Source organism: Orbicella franksi, chromosome 3 (assembly GCF_964199315.1).
Source record: "Orbicella franksi chromosome 3, jaOrbFran1.1, whole genome shotgun sequence".
NCBI lineage: Eukaryota > Metazoa > Cnidaria > Anthozoa > Scleractinia > Merulinidae > Orbicella > Orbicella franksi.
The window spans coordinates 34,556,103-34,583,029 of NC_138147.1; the positions used below are offsets into that span (position 1 = coordinate 34,556,103).

Here is a 26,927-nt window from a genome sequence, read left to right on the forward strand (position 1 = left end):
TGGTTAAAAACGTTATTTTTTGGCAAGGGGTTAAGGAACATTTTTACCGATTGGTATTCTATAGACTCCATCAGGCCATGCAATGGTTGTCCGCGGATATGCTCTGAAGAAAGACGCTGAACTGTGAAGAACCCCGAGGGGAGACTCCCACTTTAAAAGGACGGGGGTGCTTGTCGGAAATTTTTTCCCTTCGAGGTACCAAGATACTGCATCGTGGGCGTATCTTGAAATTTTTTTCACCCCTTTGGGGTACCAATTCTAAAACAACAATTAAAATCTCCTGTCATTTTATTTTCGGCTCAATACTGACTGAAAGGTACCGCAACAGCCCCCGCCGTGTGCCTTTTGAGGCTAAACACCTTACGAGGTACCAAAACCGAGTTTTAACCCCTAAAAGGTACGATGAGCGCGCCCCCGTCCTTTTTATATGGGAGCCCCCCCCCCCCCCACCCCCCGTGTGCGAACAGCACTTCTTCGGAGCAACCAAGAAAGGAAGGTGATGCAACTTTCACCAGAAATTTTACTGGGATTCGCTGGGGGGAATCTTTGAAGACTGCGTGTTTTGATGCTGCTTCCTGCTGGTAAACAAATTAAAATTTATGCTCACCTCAATACGTTATATTTGACACGTGTTGACATTCGATTATAATCTTCCACATTCCTCATGTTCTGTGTGCTGTTCGTAGTCCTGGGGAGGGGGGTAGTACTCGGATTTTCCCGGGGGAATTTCCATTAAAAAAAGGACGGGGGTGCTCGTACTACCTCAGTGAGGGTATAATGAACAACTTATATTAGCAGGATAGAGATTTACATGGCAATGCGTTCATAAACTTTATGAGGAGAAGGTATTCGAAGCTATCGTCTTTAGTACTGTTAAAAAGTAAGAAAGTGTCTCTCAATGTGTTGTTTTGGAATTGGTTCCTCTTAGGGGTAAAAAAAATTCAGGCCACGCCCACAAAACAGGATCTTGGTACTTCTTAGGGGTTCTTTTCAAAATTTTTGACCAGCACCCTCATCCTTTAATTTGTACATGAGGTCCCCCCCAGGAGATTTTTTTCGTTTAAAGATGAAACGGACTGAAATAATTAAAAAGACTGAAGATCGATCCCACGGCATTTTTCTGTTGTAAATCAGTTGAAAAACTGAAATACCAAGTTTGTTGAATAAAATATCACTGAGTCACAAAACTAAACAATATTCTTCGGCTGCCTGTTCCCAAATTAGCCGTGTGAATCCGATGCAAAATCCCATTGGTTTGTTCACTCGTGCAATCAGGAGCCGAGCAGCAGGGAGCAAGGATGGCGCAGTATTAGTTGTGATTGCACTGAGTTTCAGCTTCGCAAACCTTACGTTGCCTTTACCTAATTCAAGTTATAACATAACTAAGGCAAAGCGCGCGCTCTGATTGGTTAATTTAGCGTCTACTATTTGCCCATGGGTGTACGCTGCTGACATGTGTGCTAATGTTTACAAAGCAAATCTTTTGACAGACATTGTTTCCAAAGTAATCACCGACGTCCTTCTGCCAGAAATGCGAAACTGTCTTCACAGTTGTCTGAAGATGAAACTTTATCGAGTTACTGGTGTGCAGTCGGTTGTCATGAATGAATTTTCGCGCGCTTGTTTTCTCTTGTCATGTAAGACTACACGAACATTTTTTTTTGTGATGTAGCTCAATAAAAGGACTACTGTTGTTCCAATGTCTCAATTTTATGTTTTAAAGCAAATGGTAAACGCCATAGCGTGCGCTATTGAGTTATGGATGCACTTGGGAGGTTTGCTAAGCACTCAAGAAGCTAGAGTCGCACTCGGCTATTGCCTCGTGCGACTCTTACGCTTCTTTCGTGCTTAGCAACCTCCCGCGTGCATCCATAACTCAATAGTGCACGCTATGGCGTTTACCATTTGTTAACTGATAAATGTCTTGTTTTTTTCTCTTCTTGATATCGGTTTCGCAATGGCTACAGTTCAGTAGAAACGTTTTGCAATACAATTTCATAAGCGTTTGCTAACGATGAAACAAATTCTACGTCATTGTACGAACGTTATCAGTAATCAAACAAATTCATTCTGCGCACTCTAGGGATTGTCAAATGGGTTCTCCTATTCAGTCGACCAGACTTAGTGGCACCTTGCAAACTATTTTAAATTTTCATTTCATAATGTATCTGTCTGTATGCGTCAAAAATATCACACTTATAGGACCATTTGAATTCAATTGTCTTTGTTTTATTCTGGGTGCCCCATTATAGTTTCAACAAGCGTTAATAGTTACTTTGCTACTGCAGTACAAGTCCAGAGTTCTCATGGAACCTTCTTTCTTGGTCAGCTCAACAGCTGGAACATTCGGAAAGGTAGATCATGGTTGACCAAAGACAATCCAGCATAGTTATTAGCTGCTAAAAGTTTTGTTCAAGTGTTAAACATATTACAGGTTTAAAGAGATTAAAAGCATGTTGAAGGCTATTGAAAGAAAAAATGGCTGCAGCAGACTTCTTGGCGCCTAAGAAAAGGAGATTAAGAGTCTATTACGATTGATGAACTCTTAAAAATGTTCACTCTTGATTCACAAAAATAAGTACAAGTAATGTAAGTGTGTACCATCCCTTGAACATGTAATTACCAACCAAAGCTTACAATTCGTTCGAAAAGATAACTGACTTTGTTTAACATAGTGCAGTCTATTGCTGCTTTGAATAAAGTTCTTTCTACCCCAAGGCTTCTACCCAGCGCTACATTTTTGGCTTAAAGTACTTAGATTGGAAAAGTGAACAAACTGTTTCATATCTTGACCAGAGCAGAAAGGTAAACCGCTCGGGATATACGAAAATGAATCATACAAACCTGTGAGAGAAGTGCTAACTAAAATTACAGGTTAAGGAGATTATATGGCTGTTCTCATTCAAAGTTAATTACCACAAAAGAAAAAACGATCAAAAGGATTTTGTCTTCATACAACGCGTACTGAATGTAATCAAAATCTATTGTTATCGTAACTCTTTTAATGTTAGTAATTTTCTCAACGGCGTTTGCTTGAAACTATCATAGCACGTACAAATATACACGTCATGCAAAATCTGAGCAAAATGTCCCCCTCAGTTACAGATACCATATCCGAATTACGTACTGTACATTTTGCAAAAGAAAATAATCTTTTGCTTAGTTGTTCGAACTTCTATGGGGTCGCAATTATTTTAATTGGACGGTGTTCAACTTTTCATCTAAAAATCAGTCACTCTGAAATATGCAGTTTATTTTGACACGTGTGTGCGGTCAAGCTCGCACTTCAGATCCCCACACACAAACGATATCACTTTGTACATACATGGGATTAAGTTTCTTTCCTGACTTTTTGATTCTACAGACGTTCAATATCACATGGTATAATGTGTTTTCCCAGTAAAAGGAGGCGACATTCCGGGTTTTTCTGACATAGGAACCAAACTAGAAATAAGTTTCTGAAATCTCGGATCTCGCCCCGTGTTTCCGTCTCGTACTTTACTTATCTTTCGTGAAATTTTAGGTAATTTCCCAAGGCGTTCTCTATTCGCTCTTTCCTTGTAATGACCGCCTTTCAAGTCCGTCGCGTTTGTCTTAGCTCCTAGCTTATTTTCGCCATTAAGTTTATGGAGTGGAGGAAGGAGATTACGTAAACCACTGGGTTTGCGGATTACACTGTGTGAATTAACCGCTTCTTCTCCTTCTCTTAACCTGGCCTTGGCCTGCACTTTCTTCAGTCGATCCTCTTTAACCATGTTCTCTTTTCGAAACTTGAAATACGCTTGCAGAGTGTCGTGTTGAGGTGAATTTCGTTCCGGTTCTAGGATTCCGTAAGCGAGAGATGCCTTTCTCAAGTCTTCCACATTACGAAGTACTTCCAACACATTTTCCCCTTCTCTGTTTTCCGTTTCATTCTCATCATCGTCTGCCGCAGTTTGTGATGCCTGACCTTTTCCGGCATAGTTTTCCTCTTTGACTTTGTTTAAATTCAGCAACTGGCTGCTTTGTCGCTTTTTTAGATGACGCGGGAGAAATATATCTGCCTGGTCATCGGTTTCTTTATTCTGCGCTGTGAAGTCAATTGCGTGCGAGTCAAAAACCTCAACCTTCTTTTGCTGCTGTCGATCCAAAGCTAATTTCGTGGCCAGATGATGTGATTCTGGTTCGCTTATTTTACGAGATAGTCTCCTTCCTCCGTTAGCGAGTTTCTGTTTCCTTTCCAGTATCTCTTGGTTCTTTTGCTTGTGTTTTTCGCTGATAGCAGGTTGTGGAACATGCTTGTCCCCTGTAGTACTGCACTTCGGACATTTAATATGTTTATCACTTCCGCAGTTTGTTTCTGCAGCTCCAACAGGCCCTTCCATATTTGACACACAATGTGTTCTCTATCAGAACCAACTAAACGCCCTCAAATCCGTACCGAATTTGAATAGTCCTGTATATAAAGCTTTTAAGTGCCCGACTCACGTAGTTTTTTCTGTTGAATGAAACTCATAACATTAAACAACAATTAGTTGTCCGTATCTAAAACGCGGCTTTTGTTAATCGGCAATCCGCGTCACTTGTGATTTAACATAAGAATAGCAGACGGCCTTCTTTGTTTATTTCTACAGGTTATTTCGATTTAGCTGATTGTGCTTTTGCTATCATCTGACCCAACTCACCAACACGAAAAATATTCCCAGCCATAAAAGTCCACCAAAATAAACTTGTGATCACATTACTGTCATTATTGACTTCCGCTTCCAAGAAATGTTTCGTGAAAGTTGCCTATCGGCTAAGCGGCAAAGGAATACAAAAAAACCCTTCGTGGAAGGTCTATTGTTTAACTTTCACACTTTTCTTCCGCTGAAACTTCTTTTTTACGATTACGAAGTCTGTTATGAATGATTAAAAACAAGACTTGGATTGCCAGAAAATTTGCCGACCAATTTTTATTATTCAGTACCGAGTTCCTCTTCCTTCAAGGCGTTTGGTTACCGTGATACGACGGTATGCCTTTAGGCCAAGCATTTTTTCTGCTCTTAACGATTACGTGCAGGTACAGCTAAGTTCAATTTAAAAAAATAATAACCCAAATTTCCTCTCTCTTTCTTTCATCTTTTCCAACAATGAAAATTATTCCAGGAAATTAAGCTAAGCACACCGTGAGGTATAAATCAGTACGTGCAAGGTCCATTTCATTTGTTGACATGTTTAATTAAACCGTACAAATCTCCTGAACGCATTGAAAATTGTTTATTTCCAAACAGTTTACCTGCTCAGTTAATCGGAATAAGTTAAAACTGTTCTTTTATTGCCTTGAAACCTGTCTTTAATCTTTAATCGTTAACAAGTCACTCCTAAAACAGTATAAAAAAATTATAGTTATAAATATATAAAATAAAATATTAGATAAATATAAATTTATACAATGATTTAAAAAAAGAAAATAACTATTGAAAGAATAATTTTATAGTGTTCATCGCAGCTACATATTTAAAATTTGTCTGATCGACTGACAGTCATTCTGAAAAGCGCAGACTTGCTTTAAATAGTAATAATAATAATTTTATTTAAAAATAGAAGAACCGTAGCCAGGACAAAACATATTAAAAATTTATAAAAAACGTTCACTGGCTATATAAAGTTAAAACTTTCAGAGCTTTCGACTGTCAGACTACAGCCTTCGATGGATAAAAAATGGAAAAGATAACAACTACAAATATATACAAAAATGGGTGGGACTATAAAAAGAATATATTAAAATGGAAAAATATAAGTGTAACTTCAACCAAATGTGGTTTATAAAATATCTTGTGCCGACTGTCCATGGAGTTATGTAGGCGAGACTGGCAGATGCTTTGAAACGAGAAAAAAAGAACACATGAGGAATGTGATGTCTCACGCAAGAGGTTCCAACATCGCTAAACACGCTTGGTCTTCAAATCACTCTATTGACTTTAAAAATTCCCAAGTGATTGACAAGGGTTCTTCACGTATTCGCAAGACGTTAGAATCATGGCACACCGCTTCGATAGATCATGCAGATAGCAATTCTAGGCCGCTCCCCAATCAATACTCTATTCTTTTAAAAAAGAACAATTAGTTCATTAACACTTATATTTTTCCATTTTAATATATTCTTTTTATAGTTCCACCCATTTTTGTATATATTTGTAGTTGTTATCTTTTCCATTTTTTATCCATCGAAGGCTGTAGTCTGACAGCCGAAAGCTCTGAAAGTTTTAACTTTATATAGCCCGTGAACGTTTTTTATAAATTTTTAAATAATAATTTCATCAAGCTGTTCCTTTTACTTTGAGCTCTTCTCGTCAAATTACAACGATACGTTTTTGTTTTCCTCTCGGACACTTTGCCATGGACTCATTTTTGCATGCATGGTGGATCACTACACTCTGGTTCAGGACCAAAGCCCTTCACGATCGGCTTAACTGCGTGCAATGAGTTATCATTAGAAGCCTAATCTCTGCCACAAGCCTAATCTGAGATTTTCACTTTGTTCCTGTGTTCAAGCCCTCCTATCCGTGCTAACTGAGCGAAATGTACTACACTTGGTGACTGCGCCTTTTCTCGTTCGGTTCCATTTTTATGGAACAATTTGCCCTTGGCCATACGATCAAGCTCGTCTTTGGACATTTTTAAAAAAGACGATTGAAAACATATCTTTTTAAATCGCTTATGACTCTTCATAATTTTGTTAAATCTTATTTCCATAAGCCGTCGGCAATTTTGGTTGGTTCTCTTGGTCTCGGACTTAGCCTGATAAGTCAGTCATCTCCCGCGCCGCCTTCAGCCTAATCCCTGGGCGAGACACTCTCGCCCGGGATTAGGCTGAGGGAGAGAGAGGACTGAAATTTCAGGCCAGGTCTAACCGACCCATGGAAGGCGGCTAAACTCCAGAATACCCGGCCACTTATTAGCATCTCATTGAATAAGAATAGCAACTATTGTTATATACCTCGTTCTTGAAAGCACACCGGCACATGTACATAAAGTGGCCGGGTATTCTGAAGTTGCGGAAGGCCAGAGAGAAATCGGACCAGACATGGCACCGCGGGCAACTCCATGCCCTACGTACTGAGGCAACTCAACGTATACGTTAACGAACAAATTGTTATGTTCAGAAGTTTTCGGTTTACTGAAAGGTCTGCGATTCAAATTAATACATCAGTTTCCGTCCTAAGCTCACCTAGATAATGTATCAATTCTCTTTTATTGAATGTCAGAACACCAAAACAGTATTGCCTTTATTGTTAATTAAATGTTCTTTATTCTTATCTTCTGTCTGTGCATACTTGATAATAACTCGCCTTTAAAAACCATTTGTGATATGGTGTAAAAATCAAACCAAAAATATTAGCTATATATCTTACTGGTGTACGGATGAGACAGACAATATTGATGATTTAAATAATTCAATCTAAAATGAGTTTAATTAATGTTGTAGAACAAGTTGCACGACTTGACATTTTTTATCAGTTCAGAAGTTGTCGAAGAGACTGGGTTGTAGCTAGTTCAACCATTCAGCGCGCATGATCATCTCTCAGTCTGATCTTTAAGAACTGTTCAGACACTTAGTTCCTTCTGAGACCGTAATAGTGAGAAAATCCTGACCAGCTTGCTTAACGTGAGAGGTAGTAACATGGAGTAACATGTCTGCCTTACTGTTGTATTGTTATGCACGAAGTACTTACAAACGTTTGTAGCCAAATATCACAAGCAAATTTTGTTACTATTTATCACAAATTGAGCTCACTTAATGTAAAATCACCAAGACCCCTTAGCTTAGGCCTCAGTCCTGGCATTTGGCTGCAATAGTGGCGACTAACCTGACGCCATCCTTATCACGAAAAGACTTCTCAGTTCGGGCGATAAATCGCGTAAATACCTAATAGTTGGTGTGGGAGGCGGGACTAGTCCGGCGTCATGTACTCCGTGGACTTTCTGTCGTGGAGGAGTTGTCTTTTTCCGTGGAGTAATTTTTATTACCTCTGGAAGAATAAGTGGCGACGAACGCGTAAAACATTGCTTGTTGAGCTCCGCGAAAGACTGAGCTTTCTCGTAGCGCTGATAAGGTGTACAACTCGTACCATTTTGAGATGTAAGATGTTGCTCTCTGTAATTGTATTTCCATGGGCTGCTAGTTGTCAAGTGCTCATGCATGTCGCCTTCTTTGTGTTCGCCTTTGACGTTTGGAATAGCTCTTCTTTTAAGCTTTATTCTATTAAATGAAATCGTTTGCTCGTGACGGCGATCCAGCGTCTGATTACACGAGTGGCAAAGAGATGGCAGATTTTCGTTCGAAGAAAAGTTTGCCTTCAGCAGCTCTTTGGAAACGGAACTTCTAAAATAAGGCGACAGTTTACTCAACCAGTGAACATCATGCTTCTTTGCTTGAAGTAAAACAAGTTCAGCTTTGCTATGCTCCTGTGCGTCTAATACTGGCTGCAACTCAGAACCTTTCGAGCAAGAAGGGAGCGCAAAAACCTTGGGGTTACCTTTTGTCTTAACGGCACCAAATGGATTTTGCGGGAACCCTAGTACCACCTGTGTCATATTTGTTATAAGCGTTACTTACATTGGCACGTACAGTCGTGTAATTCAACCATGGTCGAGATCAAAATTACAATATCAGTGTGAAAGCCTCCAATAAGGAAAAATTCAACAACATTTCAAAGACTTAGTTGATATTAAAACGCAAGCCAATGGTACACTTTGTGCAGACCCACCAGGGATTTGTGTAGTTGATTTTCGCCGCTCAAGTTAATCATTTTGTTTATCAATGACTTTTTGAGAATGGGAGAACAATAGAATATGTGAACAAGTAATCTTTTGTCTTCAAACCTTATGAAAATTTTTCATTAATGTACTCATGACGTTGTTATGTTGAGTAATTACCTTTTTTGCAGTGTGCGAATTTGAATCTATAAGATATTTAGCGATCTTCTTCACCGTTTACTTTTTAACTAAACATTCTTGACCTGACTTGCGTGCAGTTCCTAAAATGTCGAAGTGGCCCTTCATGTGACGGACTAATTTTCTTCAGAAAAGTATGTTTCGATATCATTAGGGAAACAAGACCATTCAATGGTAATACCTTTATAAAGATGTTTCTAACTATCAACAAATAATTTACTATCTTTTCCTGAGGAGAAGAAGCACTCATAAAAATGTAACGCTTCATATGAAAAAAAACCATATTCCTGAAAAAGGGCTTGTTCATTATTGGGTTCAACATATACTAGTCCTGCATTATAGGCCATTGATATTCTGCTTTGGCACGCATAGTTCATTAGTGCAAAATGCTGAAATACAACGTACGTATCACATGGTATCGTGATCATTGAAGAATTAAGACGTATGATCCTTTTTTACCAAACAAAAAATGTAAAAGATTTTTAGGAAATTGATCATCTCAGATAGCTTTGGAATTCATATATTATATGAGTCATAAACGATCCGTATTTAATCAACAGGCGATTAACCAAAAATGTATGAATTCCTTCATCGAGCCAAAGTTTGCTCGTTAGAGGCTAAGAATGGTCAGTTGGACAGAATTACGAAGAAAAAGAAATTTTTGGAGAAAATTTGTGCTTTTCTTTAAATAAATAAATAATTAAGAACACAACATTCGTCTGACTCGGGTATCAAATGTTCTGGGTTTGTTCCAGGCGTAGGCAAATGCCTGACACCTGGGCAATGATAAAACTTAAAATGCCGCACCTCCAGTATTAAGACTTGAGCAAATACCCTGCTATTGCCTAGGGAAGCGGGGGGGGGAGGGGGGAGGGGGAGAGGGGATGGGCACTACTGGAATTGACAGATAGATTAACTTATGGAATATTCTCGAGAATGTCCTTACCGGCATTGTTTTGCATTATTTAATGGGCACCTAACCAGCTTAGTTTCATTTAGTTATTTTGGTACCCTGAACCTTATAAATTTCTGTGAAATACAGCATATATAAATACTTTATTAATTTGAGTAAGGTACAAATAAACTATTGCGATTGTTGTAACAGAAGGGTCTTGAAAGGAACTAAAAATCAATATATTTTTTTGTACAATTTGGCAGTGATTCGTCAACTGATGGATGACTATGGAAGCTTAATCAGAAATGATCCATTCCCACCCGGACGAAAGTCAGCCAAAAGGTATCCAATGACTTTCTTTGTGTTGATGCTTTTCAGAAAATAATTAGGTGTTAAGAAAAGCTGTTGAGCCTGAAGAACAGTCTTTAACACGTTATTACGCACTCATGTCATAAGCCCAACACAATACCTAGTAACACCTATAGTCACTTTGACAGATGATATTATCAATTTATTTTTAAAAAAATAAGAGTATTTGTTGTAAAATTATTCCACCTGCATGTGTTAAGTGTGCATGGCTGGTTACTTAATGATTTTTACATAAAATTGAAATAAAATAATTTATTTTTATTTATTTTTTTATATATATTCGATATTTAATACAATTTTCACTCGAGGGAGAGAGAATCTTATCAGACAAGCAGCAGGAATAGTGGAACTTTTGTCTCCTTGATAAACAATGTATTATTTTAAAACAAAACAAAGTAATCCTTTGAGATCTTCCATTGCCGTGCTCTATCGGTAACCAAGAATGGTGTTACGTGAGACCATGTCTCTCTTGAAATATCTTTCCTGTTTTACAATTAAATAATCTCCAAGAATATTGCCCAGAAAGCATTTTTGTAGTTGCGTGTTAGTTCAGTCTGAAGCACACGCATTCCGACAGTGTAAAAATTATTTTTTTAACGAAATTCCCTCGTAGTGAAATTGAAAAGTTGTACTTGATCAAGGTTGCGATGAAACATGTTCAGATTTTACCGAATTTTCTTTTAAAAACGTTCGAGAAAAGAAAAACAAAAAAAACCAGTGAATTACAATGGCCGCTGACTAGCTGCCACTAGACGCAGTTGTCAAATGTGACAGCAAACAATCCTTTTAAATCTGAAAACAAATTGACGCAGTTTGGCGGATTAAGAAAGCATACTAAACACGACATAATTGATTGTAAAAGCGTACGGCCAACCTTACTGTCTGACAAATTGCGTTCGAGGCAAGACTATAAAATCCAATATCTGAAGGACTTGCGTCTCCCAGTGTGATTATGTAATAGAGTATCAAGCTAATGAGAATGGTTGAACTCGACGTTTGGCCCGTTTGTAGATCAATATACATTATATAGAGAGAATTCCGTCATCAGGGTACGCTTAATTTTGTAGCTTTTTGTTTTATTTTCATGTGCCACTAAATCCTCACGGTAAACATTAAAACCTGGGTCAGTCAGTAAGGAGAATTGATATCTTGAGATCTGGACTGACAGGTTAATTAACACGTACTTTAAGACTCTATAGTTTATAGGTTTTACTTCATTCAGAATAAGCCTTTTCGCTCGAAGAACAAGTGTTAATTTCACAACACAGTAACCAACTCCTGTAGGTGCAAAAGGTCTTGGGCTCGTTAGTTTTAAAACTCTGATTTATCTTATTGAGGCAAAAAAGAAATACATATTTCTGAATTATATGAAAACATTTTCTGAATCCATAATTAAGTAGTGGCTTTGTCCAAAAACTGACACGGGGGCGTAATCTGACCTTAATGTTTTCCATACTTAAACTGTGCTCGTGTCTTCAAAAACGACAGTTGCTGGATTCGACCATTTAACGTTACATGATTGTGGAATCAATAAGCGTGGCTCCTCTGCCAACAGAATTGACGCTATTTCAGTCACACTGCACTTGGCGCAATTAATTAATCCAGCAAAAGCTCATCGCTCATGTTTATGTATTGGAGTTAGTTGCATTCTTTGTGTTATATGCGATTTCCGTTCAAGCGTGAATGATGGCTACAAGTAAGCTCTTGCTTCAAACATATTGAAGTATGTTTATACCTGAGAAGGGTACAATATGGGGGACGATTCACTAAATGGGACTCTTCCCAAATCTGTTACGGATGTGTCTTCTTTGGATCCGCGGTCCAACGCTGCCGTTTTCCTACAAGCTGCTTCCATGGTTGTAATAATGCTTGTTGCTGTGGGAGGCAATCTGCTGATTCTGGCCGCCATCTACATTGACAAGACTCTACAAACAATTACGAACGCGTTCATAATCAATCTTGCCTGCGCGGATCTACTTTTGTCGATTATCGGAATGCCGTTTACCCTGGCCTCGTCTATCAAGTACGAGTGGGTTTTCGGAGACACCTGGTGTAAGGTAAATGGCATGGCTAACTCTTTGTTTTGTATTGCTTCGATACTAACCCTCGCCGTCGTGTCAGTTGATCGCTATTGTGCAATTCTCTACCCTTTCAAGTACGCAACCTGGATAACGAACAAAGTCGCTGCTGGTATGATCGTTTATATTTGGTTCCATGCGCTACTTATGGCTTGCCTTCCTCTGACCAACTGGACACAATACACCTTCATACGCTCTGAATCCATCTGCACAGTGCGGTGGGAATACAGCATTTCTTTTACCTTATTCCTCTTTTCGGTTTGTTTTTTCCTACCGCTCGGGGTCATGATGGTAACCTATTTAAGAATTTTCCGCACAGCCAGAAAACAATCCAGAAAAATTGTTCCAGTCACTGGTGAAATTGAAGCACGGGAAGACCCGAGTGTGAACGAGTATTCGGCCGGCAGTCGGGCTCGCTTGAACTCCGAGCTTCTGACTGGATGTTCCGTTAAAGAACTAGACATGAGCAAAAGTGACATTTCCCTAAACAGCGATGTGTATGACGATAAAATGTTACCAGGTCCCCAAACATCGTTCGCAGTTTTTTATGAACGAAAAGAATTAGGAGCATTGTCAACTGAAAATGTAAACACAACTGATCAACCTTCGAAGGATTCTGGTTGCGAGGATATCAACGTCGGGGGCTCGAGAACTTATTTGAAACCGAATGAACTGCCTACTAGAAAGGAACCCAGGAGAACGTCTAGTGCTTATGAAAGCGTAGGTGGAGAGAGTGTTTTTAATAGCAGTTGTGGAAGCTTACAAGAATCAGTTTTGGGTCCGAAAGAACTTCTCGAGAACAAATCCTCATCTACTCCACCTGCACCTGTATCTTCAGACGTGAATACGCCATTTTCCAAATCAAATAACATCGCCCCGCGCAGGAAAACTGGAGCCATTTATTTACCGCCTATTGAAACTGTGAAAAGGAAAGAGGAAATAGAATCTATTATGCAACCTCGTGCGGCATTAGGAAGTTTAAACAATAACAACCAAAATGTAAACGAATCGACAAAGCACGATGACGCAAAGTGTGTTGACGAATACCCTTCTTTTGCTATTGAAACAGCCGCGAAGAAAGAAGATAACTTTGCGCAAGATAACATGGTTAACCAATCAAATTGTCTCTCAACTGAGGGGAATACACAAGTCCAGGGACAGCACGCTGGGAGTGAATTAGCTGATAACAAACTGTTTCATATTCCTGTGGTTGTTTCTCGATTCTCCTGTCAATCTTCGTTTGCTTATTCAACGAAAGAGGCTCCAACAGGCGGTATCTCGGCATCGCAAACAATCGAAAGAAACCCTTCCGCGACACGTAAAAAGAAGTTTTCTACGGCGTCCTTCGCTAGTCTCGCCAATTTTGCTGGTCCTAACGCGTTCAGAGCGTTTAGTAAATCGTCACTTGCACTCGTAAAACTTCGGAAAAAGAGAGATGTTCAAGCTCGGGCGAAAATGCGTCGCGAAACCAAAGCTGCAAAAACTTTACTGACAGTAGTGGGGACGTTCGTGTTGTGTTGGACACCTCACTTTATAGGAATATTTTGTTTTCTTTTTGAAGACTGTTCGTGGCCTGATGAATTCTTTGCTGTGACCACGTGGCTTGCCATGCTAAATTCTGCCTGCAATCCTGTTATTTATGGAGTGATGAGCAGGCAGTTTAGGAAAAGATTCAAGCAGATTTTACAGTGCAAACGAGGTTTTTTTTGAGAGAATTCGAACCAAAAATGAAACTATCTTTTTATAGTAAGATTTGTTTATATAATTGTTCAGCATATCAATGCGGCTATAAGAAAATGTTCAATTCCAATTAAATCCAAAGGAACGAATCGTTTGGCCTTTTAATAAAATTCCACTACTGTTAATAAACAAATTTGTGAGTCATTTTACCGCAGGACACAATAGAATACCACGCTATTATATCATTCAAATGCTAATGGCTTCTCTTTGAATTCTTTGTGAGTTTTTAGTAAATAGATATCTTGTTCGCATTAAGTTTCCTTAAGTTACTTGACTGTCTTTTTGTTTGAGTGGGATAAGGTTTTGTCGATTGTTTTTAAAGACCCCCTGCTGATGTATATCACCTTTCCCGCAGAGTTTTAAATTAAATTACTGGCGGGTTATCAAGATATCCGAAGGAAGCAGATATATCTATATGCTATACATCATAGTGCTAACTGAGTTTTAAACTTTTAAACAAAATAAGGTGTTGACAACATTAATTAACTTTGTGTTAACCCTTTCAGCAAGTCCCCAGAGGTTTCAACGTTGCAACTAGAAATATTTTATTTGCAGATAACTGGCTATATATTCAGACGCTTCTATGTTATCAAGTAAATTTACCACCTGCTTAAAATTAACCCCTGTATTTTAGCTTCTTAGTGACTAAAAGATAGTTGTACAAATGGTGGCGAGGAGAACAGGTGGTTGAACAAAATATGCTGATTAATAAGGTCCGCGTGAAAAGGCTGAATTAGTACTTGTTGGGAGAAATGATCATTACATCAGCCTGGGGCGATCAATGTCTTTATTCTCATGAGGTAAACCATGTACTTTCTATAAATGAATTGAAAAGAGATCAGCTACTGATCTCCTGTAAGGCTTGTAAGTTAAAATGGCGATGGCGTCTCAGACCCTCCGCACGCGAACAAAACCTTCGAAAGGTAAATCGATTGCCACGCGCCGCATCGCTGTGTGATGAACAACTACTACAACAGCAATGTAAAGAAACAATGTCAGTTTTCGGAGTAAACAATGAAACTGAGGCGCTCGATTTCTATGCGTGATAGTTGACGAGGGCTGTGCCCTCGTCAACTATCACGCGATAGAAATCTCGAGCTCATAATCTAATTGTTAAATTGAAAACAATGAGAGAACCAATCAGATTCGCAGATTCACATCAGAACACAACTGAGGGGCTACAAATACATCATAGTTAATTAAAATTTTCCATGCTTTGCTATTAGATAAAATATCCAGGGAGGATGGGGGTGGATGCCATCCTCCACTAACTTTTCTTTCAGAATTTTGAAAAGGAGATTGACGCTTTGATGTTAAAAAATTTCAATGGCTGTTCATTCATGTCCAAGAAATTCTGATGGGTGAACTGTTTTCTCCACTACATTTGGCATTGCCATGGCAACCACGTTTTTTCCACTCTGATTAGCCAAATTTTTCGTTTTTTCCAGTTTTTTTTAACAGTATTGCAGAATTAGTGCCTTTTTATAAATTTACGTCGTTACCTCACTTTCGCAGAAAGTAGTCAAATCCAAGATGGCGAATCCAGACTTAACAACGTCATGTGATGTCACAGTAACGGTAAACGTCTCCGGGGTATCTTTTTAAACAGCGTAAGGCCGTGAGTGGAGGAAGAAAAAGAAAAAACCCACCCCTCCCCCTGAAAAACACCGAAGTGCATCATTATGCTTAGAATTTCCATGCAGCCTTCGATTGCCTGTAGCCACCACTTATGGGTTAAAAACAGAGTAATACCTAGGTGTGATAGGTCAGTTCGACTCAAATTATGCCGAAGAAAGGGCGTACGCGTGTGATTAGACACTTTCTTGGTCCATTAGGACCTCATTGCGGTCAGACGTCATCACTTCAGCTTAAGTGCTTGTTCTATTTATAGTCGATAACCACTTGGTTACTGCATAGTTAATAGAAGGAAATTGTTAGGAAGACCGGTAAACATCAAATAAGCAAACAAATAGGCTATGATTTATGCTGAAAGGTCCTTGAACCTGCACATCTTTTGTTTTATACTTATTGACTATGCATGAATTATGTAATCGTAATGCCTCTATTAGTTAGTTGTATCAGCACACCTAAAACACCTTTTGTATTTTGTCAGGTTTTGTACAGGGTCAATCCCAAAATAGCCAACAAAAACATACAGAAAGAACTTTGGCAGGTTTCCTAACCATTTTCCTCTATTAACGATGTCAGTGCATTTACTCAACACATCCTGAATAGCAATGGAATAACACGACCCATATATAGTTGATTTCTACCAAACACTGATATGCGCCAATTGCCAGACGGGCCAAGGTAGAATCAGTACATGCAGAGGAATACATATTTATGTCACCGGTTCAATGGCTTGTAGACAGACCGCTCAGTGCTAATGACAAACAATAGATTTAATTTCGAATGGAAAAAAAGTTCACAACTTATGATCTCGAGCTATATAGACTGCACTCTGTGTGCAGCACACAGCAGTGATTTCTAAAAAAGATTACAGCGCTTTCTGAATGCTTTTAAACCGAACGGAGTTTCATAGAATCTTCTAAAGTATTGCACATTAAGTTTCACTTGAGAGGCCCCCAGTTTAAATAAGGTGATTATTCAAAGCTATGTTCCGGAGTATTCTAGGAACAAAAACTTTGATTTTCCTATGAAGTTCCATTAAAATACTGTGTTTATCGAGAAACCTAATTTTAGACATTAGTGTTTTTAGTATGGAATATGAATCCCGTTTTTATTTCTTTGGTTACACGCAATTTTTTTCTCAGTTATACCATGCAATCATGCAGAAAATGATTTCACGTTTCAAAACTGACCTTCTAATTAGCTTTACGTGTCTTTGTTCCTAGACTGCTTACAGAGGTGATGCTTTGTCTAGCATCTTTGTTCGTGTTAAATAATTAAAGCTTATAGTCTGATAAAACCAATAATGCAAGGCTTTGCCATTCCATTTTATTGAAGTTCCAGCTCTTAATTATGAGCTACAAAAGACTAATAATTGCTTTGGCAAGGAGGACAAAAGAAAGCGCTTCAACATGAAAAGTTCCGTCCGCCTTAAGAAATAATGCTTGACAAAAGCAGCCTAAGTGTAATTACTATTCGTCGTTGAGTAATAACTCTTTTCACTCATGATTGCCTAGTTCATATTGTTTTGTCTTCGTCAGGTCGCGTTATATGAGAGTGCTGTTTGCTTCGGCTTCTTTACATTTTAGCGCAAAGGAATTTACGTTTTAGAGGAGATTAGACAGGACTTAACGTCAATATAAGCCTTAAAGTCTTGTCTTTCGTACAAGAGATTGGAGCATCCTTCCAACGCTTTTGAGTCTGCATATTTTACATTTCAAATGTTCGGGCAAACGTATAGCTGTTGAAAAACTAACAAACTCACGACGAGCTCACGACCAAAGAACAAGAATACGATCAAACATCGTTATATTTCACGATCTTACATGTCATTGGTTTATCAAACCCTAGTTGTGGTGACATTTGATTTGTTTTGGAGATGTTGAGGCACGGACAACTGACAGAAGAAAATCCACAACTTCTTACATTAGTACATGGAGTGGATCGCAAAGGAAGACCAGTGATAAGGGCATACACGGGCAACTCTCGGCATCCAGTATACCATGAATATCAAGACGTTATTGACAAACAATACCAAAAGGCTATGAGGCTTGCCTCCTCTTCCAGAACAATTCATTCGTTATACAGACTGAACGAGAACGACAGTTGTTTTGATTTTTGCTCGCAGAGTGCTAGAATTTCGACAGCAACAACGCACGCTTCGACACGATGGAGCCCTTCTCTTGCTGGCTCCACCGGTGCTAGTACACCGATTATTCCCGATTTGCGAGGGATGCGTGCTGTGATCTCCAGATTACGCTGTTCGCTGGCCATACACGCAGGTCTTACAGGGAAAAGTAACGAATTGACGTTTCTTCCTGTTATTCCAGTTCGGTTTAGGAAGCAGCCAAACTGTCCGAAGGAGAAATGTAGGAAAGTACAGCCACCACCAAGAAAACCGGACTTAAAGGAAGAGTCAGGGAAGGACTGTTGCAGCAGTGTGCCGCGGTCTATCGCGGCCTCGCTATCCTTACAACACAGACTGTTGCCAGGGTTCCAAAGGTCGGACTTGCTCCAAAGCAAAAAAGACAAATAGACAGTAAAAAGGAATAAAAAGTTGAGATAAAAACTATTAATTACCGTGCTGCAGGGTACTGTACATCAGAAAAAGGAGCATGTCCGCATCACACTCGATACCACTAAGCTAGTGCATGGATATTACAAGCTCGAAACTGATGTGTAACAGATTTCTCAGGTGCTTCCAGCTGGACTGCTACCCGGACTGAAACTTGTGTGAACGGCTCAGAGCTAAATGTCGTGATATAATGTTGTGACAGAACATGAATTGCATCAATACACAGTGTTATGGAAATTTTCTGCGTATATGGTCAGGTACGACTTCATAGACTGCGAACATAATGTCGAGCTAACCCTGAGGCCTTTGATGTATAACAGAACAGCATTAGTGTTTATCCCTAAGATGTTCAACGTAGTTATGATGTCAGAAATTGGCGAACTTATCACTAAAGATAAACTGTTAGAACAGGGTTCGCAAGAGTACCCAAGTTCAAAGTTTCACGAAAAACCTAGAAATTAAAAAGATTGACAAACTTGCTGTATGAAAGCACTTCAGAATAGGTTCTATTTGTATTAATAGTTAGAGCCACATTTATTAAATCGGACTAGTAGTTTTTTGCTCCGAGTGAAAAAAAAGATCTCGCATATTTCCAGATAGTTACCATGACAACTGTATTGAGGTAAGATGGACTGCCTCAGCAAAATACATCAAATGGCAAACCATATTGCATCTTTGTCTAAGTCATCCCGTGCCAGCTAACATTAAAAAATCGTCGCACAGGTTACCAGGTTTCGTGCTGCAGCAATAATCAACTGGCTCAGTTGGCCTTTCACTAAGATTGATTCTAGTCACGTACATTGAGCACATATCTCCTTTTGTTTATTTTTATTATATTGATAATAGCTCCGTTGTTTGCTGGGGTTTATTTAAATCGGTGCTGGGGTTACACTGGTGGTCAAGCTAGTAATCCTCACAGACCTAGCTATTAAACAATTACAGGATGAGGTTTTTGTGATATCCAGAATAATCAAGAATAATCAGCCTTCGGCTTCGACTGATAACCCTTACCGAGACGAAAAAAGAAAAAAAGGTCATGTTTTTGCTTCTTCACTGACGGCAAGCAACACAAAGCGCGCGAGCTTGACATGATTACCCTTAGAACTCATGCACCGCGGTCAAGCATGACATGATTACCCGTGACCTTGAGTGTCCTTGACATGATTATTGTATAATCTACAGCTATATGACGTCACAGGCGCTGATCTCGAAAATTCACTGAACGCTTTCGGCCAATCAGAAAAGAGATAGTGAGTTCAGTGTAAAATAATGTTACTTATTGCCATGCATACTTTACTGTTATTGGCAGTTCTGAAGGCTTTCTGGTACATCAATCACATCTCTGTCCCTGGTTTATGAATTTCCTCATATTAATGTGCGCTTTTTGGTGTTACCCTCTTTAAATATTGTTATTATTACTGTCCATGGAAATGCTGTTTCCTATATATATTGAAAGAAGAAGGTTCGTGACGATGTTGATCAGTTTTTTTTTTTTAAATAAAACTAAAGCAAAGCTAGTGCTATAAGACAAGACAGGTATGTAATATATGCTAATTATAGCTACTTGTATTTCTGTAATGTATTTTCAAAAATGTATTTTTGTTTTCCGCATTTATCTTAACATGGTGGCAACCAGCTCGAAAGCCAAGGCCACTCTGGTTATTCTCTCCATTACCAAATGCAACATTTATTTCTCTTCCCATATCTATAATATTTATATAATGTAAATGTTAAAATTCTCTAAATAGTGCACAATAAACGTTGATTGATTGGCTGATTTATAAACAATTTGCTGATTCTAAAATAATAAAGCTTCTACTTTACTCTCCTACACCACATAGCAAATCAAGTTTATGCGATAGTTTCTTATGATCCTTATGTCAAGTTGACATAAAGTCATGTTCGCTCTAGAATATATTTCGGTCTCAAAACACCAAGCAACTTTCGGCCACACACAGCGTATGCCTGGCGGAAATTACGCATTCTTGAGCCATAGATAACGAAGTTCATAGCGGAGTTTGACAGAGCTAGGGTCCCGATCCACAAGTGTGCAACTCCCAGTGTTTCTACCAAAGGTTTTCCAGCAGCAAAAAGAGTGGAAACCAACGGGGCCCAAGAGGCAGTGAAAACGACAATCACAATCGCTAGCGTGAAGGCGACGCGGATTTCGACGCTTGGCTGACTGGTATCATTAGAAGAGTGCGCTCTGAGTTGTTTCTTTTCTTTTCGATGTTTGACCAATGATATCACTATTAGCGAGTAAAATAAAAACACAGTAACATAGCTGGTGCCAAAAACCCCTAAGCCAAGGAAAGCTTTTGCCTGATGGAAATTTGCAGGAATAACAACGTTTGAAATTGCAACTGTAATCGGCAATGCCCAAGATGTTATCAGTAGTATTTTTAATCCATGATTATCTATAATGCTTTTGTAGCGTAGAGGGTACACAACAGCGATGAAACGATCAACACTGATGGCTGCCATGTGTACAACGGAGGCTGTGCAAGACAGCCTGGTTAGTATTCTGTAGGCTTGGTTCAAATTTGCAGCGCACTCATTAAAGAATGTTCTCTTGCCAAGATATGCCACAAAGACCGGCTCACACAGCATGGTGACGATCAAATCAGCGATCGCCAAGCTGAACAGAAGGTAGTTTGATGATCGGCGAAGACTGGGATTTATAACAACTGCCACGCAAACCAGTAAGTTGCCAAGCGTTCCAAACACACCCACGATAGAATTTACTGTGATCAGAGAAACGCCATGAGCCACTGGAAGTGAACAACCTCCTGTTGAGAGGTTAGATGTTTGATTACTCGCGTTCTCCATCTCACAACACAGAGGAGCAATGATTACGACACGGGAAAAACACAATTCCGTTTCGCTCAGTCCGAGGCAACCCACAAATTTGGGTAAATAGCTTCAGTAAGTCATGCCAAGGATGGTTTGTTATTTCGTTTCCTGAGGTGTTGTTTCAAACTTTTCTTAATCTGCATACATGTACTTACGGATGTCATCGTAATATAGGAAGATAAATATAGCAAGGGTAATGACGTTAAACCCTTGTTCGAATATGTCAGTGAAATGATATTGATACAGTTTTAATGGTTCATTTAACTACCAGTGAACTCTTGTTAAGTATTTCAGCTTTCCAGTCATACTTTATAAAATGGTAGGCACCCACAAACTAAAAGAGCCTAAGTGGATTTTAATAAGTTAACCAAATTCGGTTTTTGATCATAGTTCGCGTGATTTGAAAATGGAAATGCCATTTCATCTTAATAAATCTTGTGGTTAATAGTGTATTAAGTGGCCATCTCGCTTAGTATCCAATAACACAGCAGCTCTCACACAAAACGCATTTGATTTGAACCTCTCTGAAACCTTGAAGTATTGCAGCTTTACATTCTACTGTATAACATGTTAGGTTCTAGCAAACTGAAATAACGTAAAAGGATTCTAAGCCCTTGTAACCAGGTTCACAGCAACTTGACACTGCAGTGAGGGTAGGGGGTGGGGAACTACATTGTGATAAGAACCTTTTCCGGCTTTCTTCTGTCAAATCAGACAGGATTTACGTCATGAGTTTCCTTTACGTCACACATACACGCCTACGTAGCTTGTATTAGAATCATAAGAATTCCTTTTTTGTATATAGGTTACAGGTTTAAGTTCAATGATGCAGTTCATATGTATTAATGTCTTTGACATATTTTGAATTAACTCACATTTAGCTCTAAAAATAGCTCACGTGTTGCAACAAAAATAGCTCACGTGTTGACTATACTTTTGGATAAGATGAATAATGTACTAATAGTGTCACGCAATGGTTTTGTTTTTCATGCTTTTTCTTGAAGTCGTTGTGTTTGTCGAAATTTATTGTGACCATTGCAAGACTTGATTGATACTATCACTGGTTATTTTCTTAGTGTTTTGATGCAATGCAATATTTACTTTTTAGCGATTTGCTATTCTATTTTATTCTTTTCAGTTCCCAGTCACCCTTCCCATGTAAATTCCTGCATCAATAAATTATATTACAGTGGCTACAAGTCTGTTTCGTGGTTCAAATAACAACACTAGAACATGCCTCGTAAAACCCAAATCTCGATTTTTGGCCTTAGCTCCCGTGATGTAAAATTATTAATACCATTTTGTCTTTGTAAATCTTGTAGTTCGACAGAGTACCACTGAGTATCCAATAACCCTTCAGTTCTCACATAAAGCTCATTTGATTTGAAGGATATTAGCCTCACCTGTAAAACCATTTAGGTCATTTTTATTGGTTGGTTTAAAATAATTCCAGTTATTTATTTATTTATTATTTATTTATTTATTAGAAAACTGGGATAAAGGGTAATAAAGTGTATTATCGTTTGTCTCACGATGTAGTCACTTGAGATGTAGATCGCGACGTTTCGACTGCTTACTGCTAGTCTTCTTCAGGCGATAAGGTCGACTGATTGCACGGTATCATTTATATCACAAAGGTCGGCTGTGATTGGTACATTTCGATCCTCCTATTGTTCCATTATTCCGGCGAGTAGCTGTTCCCTCAGTGGTCCGCTATTGTACCGTTCTCCTGTTGTTGTGTTTCTTGATCGTGGGTATCCATGCTTCAGGAATTTCAATTCCACTATCCCTGTTGATGTTGTTAGGGTGAAGTCTTATGTGAATAGCTTCCTTGACCCTACGTGTGTACCAGTGAGGATCTCGATCAATAAACTTGACCTCATTCCAGATAGGATAGTGGCCGGTCTCGTGGGTGTGTTCAGAAACGGCGGAGGTCTGGGTTCGGGCGAGTCGTATATCCCTGTCGTGTTCTTTGATCCTCTCCTTCATAGATCTCCCTGTTTCCCCGATGTAGACTTTGCCGCACTCACAGGGAATCCTGTAGACAACACCATCTTGTTTAGCCGGGTTGACGGTGTCCTTTGGTCGCACTAAGTGTGACCGAAGTGTCGTGTCGGACTTAAAGACGGTGCGAATGCCTTGTTGTTCTAGGCAGCGGCGGAGAGACTCCGAAACTCCTTGGACATAAGGTAAAACGGCGGTGGATTTAAATTCCGCGACAGGCTCTCTTCTTGGGGTTGTTCGTGCCTTTGTGATCTTCTGTACAAAAGAGGAGGGATATCCGTTAGAAACAAGTACAGATGACAGATGTTTCTTCTCTCCAGCGATTACTGATGGTTTGGTGACAAGACGTTTAGCCCTGTCGTACAGACACTTCACAATACCGCGCTTTACTGAACGAGGGTGGTGTGAGTCATACGCTAGGTACTGGTCAGTATGTGTTGGTTTCCTGTAGACACTGGTGGTAAGGCGGCCATCAGGTTCTCTGTAAACTGACGTGTCGAGAAAGGCGATCTTGTTGTTGTTCTCGATCTCCATGGTGAAACGGATTGATGGTTGTTAACTGTTCAGGTGTTGCAGGAAGACGTCAACCCTATCCCGATCCAGGATGGTGAAAGTATCATCTACGTAGCGTTTCCAGATCTTAGGCTTGCAAGGTGCGGACTCTATTGCTTGTTCTTCAAATATCTCCATGTAGAGATTAGCAATAACCGCGGATACAGGGCTCCCCATGGCTGTGCCGTCTCGTTGTTCGTAAATCGATCCGTTGTACTGGAAGTACGTAGATCTTAATACGAAATTCAAGAGGTCCGCGATTTGAACTGGTGTAAGTGTCGTGCGGTCAGCCAGGCCTGCGTCGTTCTCCATTTTTTGTAGCGCGGCTTGTACGGCGCCCTCGATCGGTACGTTGGTAAACAGTGACTCTACGTCGAAAGACACCATGATCTCGTGGTCCTGGATCTCTTCACTGGCGATGGTGGAGGCGAAGTCAGTTGAGTTCTTCACTGTGAAGTTCGAGTTACCTGCAAGAGGAGATAATACGTTAGCCAAGAAAGCAGACAGGTCGTATGCAAAGGTGTTGACACACGACACAATTGGCCTAAGCGGTGTGTCGGCCTTGTGGATCTTCGGCAAACCATAGATCCTAGGTGGTTGTTTGTGTCGAGGTCTGATCTTATTATAAACCGCCTCTGATATGTGTCCACTCCGTTTCAGGGTTAGCAGCTTCTCAGATAGCTTCCGGGTCAAGCGGTCTGTCGGGTCTTTGTTGAGCAGCTGGTACGGTCCGGAATCAATTAGCGCTGACATTTTTGCGTGGTATGTGTCAGCGTCCAGGATTACACTAGCGCGTCCTTTGTCGGCCGGAAGGACCATGATTGAGTTGTCCTCTTTTAAGCTTTTAAGAGCCTCCTGCTGTTCCTTCGTGATGTTGGGCGTGGGTGGTTGTGCCTGTTGAAGGGTGGTGTTGACGGATCTCCTGACTGTGTCTGCTCGCTCCGCATCTAGTGGCCTGACTGCTGACTCAATTTTGGCGATGATCTCGGTGGCTGGGACGCTCGTAGGAGTCACGGCGAAATTTAGACCTTTCTTCAGTAGGGACACCTCAGCTTCGTTAAGGGTCTGGATGACAAGTTGATAACCCACTTTGTTTTGTCAACAAAAGTTGTAGGAGAAACAGAAGACTGTTTCTCTCGCAAAAGTTTCTCAAACTTGCGCTGTTGACGGTCTTTGGTGGTATTAAAGACTCGCTGGGTAGTGGATTTAACCTTGTCGAGTACCTCTGCAGCGTCATCCGCAGAAAGAGCAGATGTTATGCTCTGTGCTGTTGATTCGGCTTCTTTCTTCGTATCTGCCTTGGCTCTCTGCGTCAGTCTGATTCTTTCCCTCAGGAATCTCATGGATGCTAGTTCAGCGACTCTGCGTGCGCCTCTGGTGGGAACTGGCGGCCGAACTTGCAGATCTCTTGGAACAATGTGGTTCTTAATACACCTTGTGAGAAAGGTGAGATGGTTGGTATAGCGTGCGAGTTTGCGAGAGCAACGCTCATGTCGACGAATCAACCTTAGGGCTGTGCGCCCATATTTCTGGTCAATGTCGAGGAAAAGGTTGTTGTTATTCATCGTGGTAGATGCAATAATAAAGTGTATTATCGTTTGTCTCACGATGTAGTCACTTGAGATGTGGATCGCGACGTTTCGACTGCTTACTGCTAGTCTTCTTCAGGCGATAAGGTCGACTGATTGCACGGTATCATTTATATCACAAAGGTCGGCTGTGATTGGTGCATTTCGATCCTCCTATTGTTTCATTATTCCGGCGAGTGGCTGTTCCCTCAGTGGTCCGCTATTGTACCGTTCTCCTGTTGTTGTGTTTCTTGATCGTGGGTATCCATGCTTCAGGAATTTCAATTCCACTATCCCTGTTGATGTTGTTAGGGTGAAGTCTTATGTGAACAGCTTCCTTGACCCTACGTGTGTACCAGTGAGGATCTCGATCAATATGGAGATCTATGCAGGAGAGGATCAAAGAACACGACAGGGATATACGACTCGCCCGAACCCAAACCTCCGCCGTTTCTGAACACACCCACGAGACCGGCCACTATCCTATCTGGAATGAGGTCAAGTTTATTGATCGAGATCAATAAACTGTTCACATAAGACTTCACCCTAACAACATCAACAGGGATAGTGGAATTGAAATTCCTGAAGCATGGATACCCACGATCAAGAAACACAACAACAGGAGAACGGTACAACAGCGGACCACTGAGGGAACAGCTACTCGCCGGAATAATGGAACAATAGGAGGATCGAAATGCACCAATCACAGCCGACCTTTGTGATATAAATGATACCGTGCAATCAGTCGACCTTATCGCCTGAAGAAGACTAGCAGTAAGAACTCAACTGACTTCGCCTCCACCATCGCCAGTGAAGAGATCCAGGACCACGAGATCATGGTGTCTTTGGAATGAGGTCAAGTTTATTGATCATTTCCCAGTATTGCATTGCGCATCCTTACTGCGCATAATTTATGGCGTCATTAGCGCGCGTTCGCGTACGCACATTGAAAACATGGCGGATTTGCCTTGATATTGAGTTCTGTCGGTTGAAAAATGGCTATAGCTCACTAACGAGCTCGGGCACCCCAAATTTTTTTCCAGTCATTTTAATCAACTAATCATTAGCTTTGCGTGAGAAAAGACTGATCTGATTTCTGTTGTTGAAAATTGAATAAATAAGGAAAATAGCAGCTGTACTGTAGTCTTTTCTATTTTGCAGTTTGATAGCCGTGGCAAGCAATTTGGTTCCAATATTTTAACAAAGATTCAGCTGTCTGTCAAAATCAAACTTAAAAAGTTTATTTGTGTCCGACACAAGTATTGACTGTAGTTTGAGGCGTGTTTTCATGAGTTTGGGCTCACAAATAGTTTACAATAACTTGGAATGCGTTCTTGTAATAAGAACTAATAAGCATTAAATAACGCTAAAGTGGGGCATTTTCAATGCCTCACTGCTCCTTAACGAGCATGGGCACCCCCCTTTTTTTATTTCATAAAGTTTTCATATGATAAATATTCATTGGACAAAGTTTGAACAAAAATCTATGTGCAGTTTTATTTCAGGGGAATTACCTTAATTGTTGTCGGTTACCATAAGGTCAATGAGTTGGTTTGTTTGCCATACGCTACAAGATGTATATGCAAACAAGAATATTATAAAAATACTAACAGCCCCACCACCGACAACAACAACTTTTTCACTCCTTAAAAGCAACGAAATACTGTAATCTAAGCAATAATGTCTGTTTCTTGTTTATTACGTTTTTCCGCCATGAGGAGTCTACGAAGAGTTCCAATGATCAG

General features: G+C 39.9%; 2 protein-coding genes across 2 annotated transcripts; one reads left to right on the top strand and one right to left on the bottom strand.

The window, feature by feature from the left end:
• The first annotated feature begins 11,591 nt into the window (after positions 1–11,591).
• Positions 11,592–15,078, top strand: LOC145482245 (octopamine receptor 1-like). Its single transcript, XM_081460893.1, has one exon. The coding sequence runs from the start codon at positions 11,935–11,937 to the stop codon at positions 13,969–13,971; it is 2,037 nt and encodes a 678-aa protein (XP_081317019.1). The 5' UTR covers positions 11,592–11,934; the 3' UTR covers positions 13,972–15,078.
• Positions 15,079–17,242: 2,164 nt separating this feature from the next.
• On the bottom strand, positions 17,243–21,254 carry LOC145482266 (histamine H2 receptor-like). Its single transcript, XM_081460924.1, has one exon. The coding sequence runs from the start codon at positions 21,032–21,034 to the stop codon at positions 20,102–20,104; it is 933 nt and encodes a 310-aa protein (XP_081317050.1). The 5' UTR covers positions 21,035–21,254; the 3' UTR covers positions 17,243–20,101.
• Between the last annotated feature and the right edge of the window lie 5,673 nt (positions 21,255–26,927).

Coding starts and splice junctions, on each gene's coding strand:
- LOC145482245 (XM_081460893.1), top strand. CDS start 11,935: ATGGGGGACGATTCACTAAATGGGACTCTTCCCAAATCTGTTACGGAT.
- LOC145482266 (XM_081460924.1), bottom strand. CDS start 21,034: ATGGAGAACGCGAGTAATCAAACATCTAACCTCTCAACAGGAGGTTGT.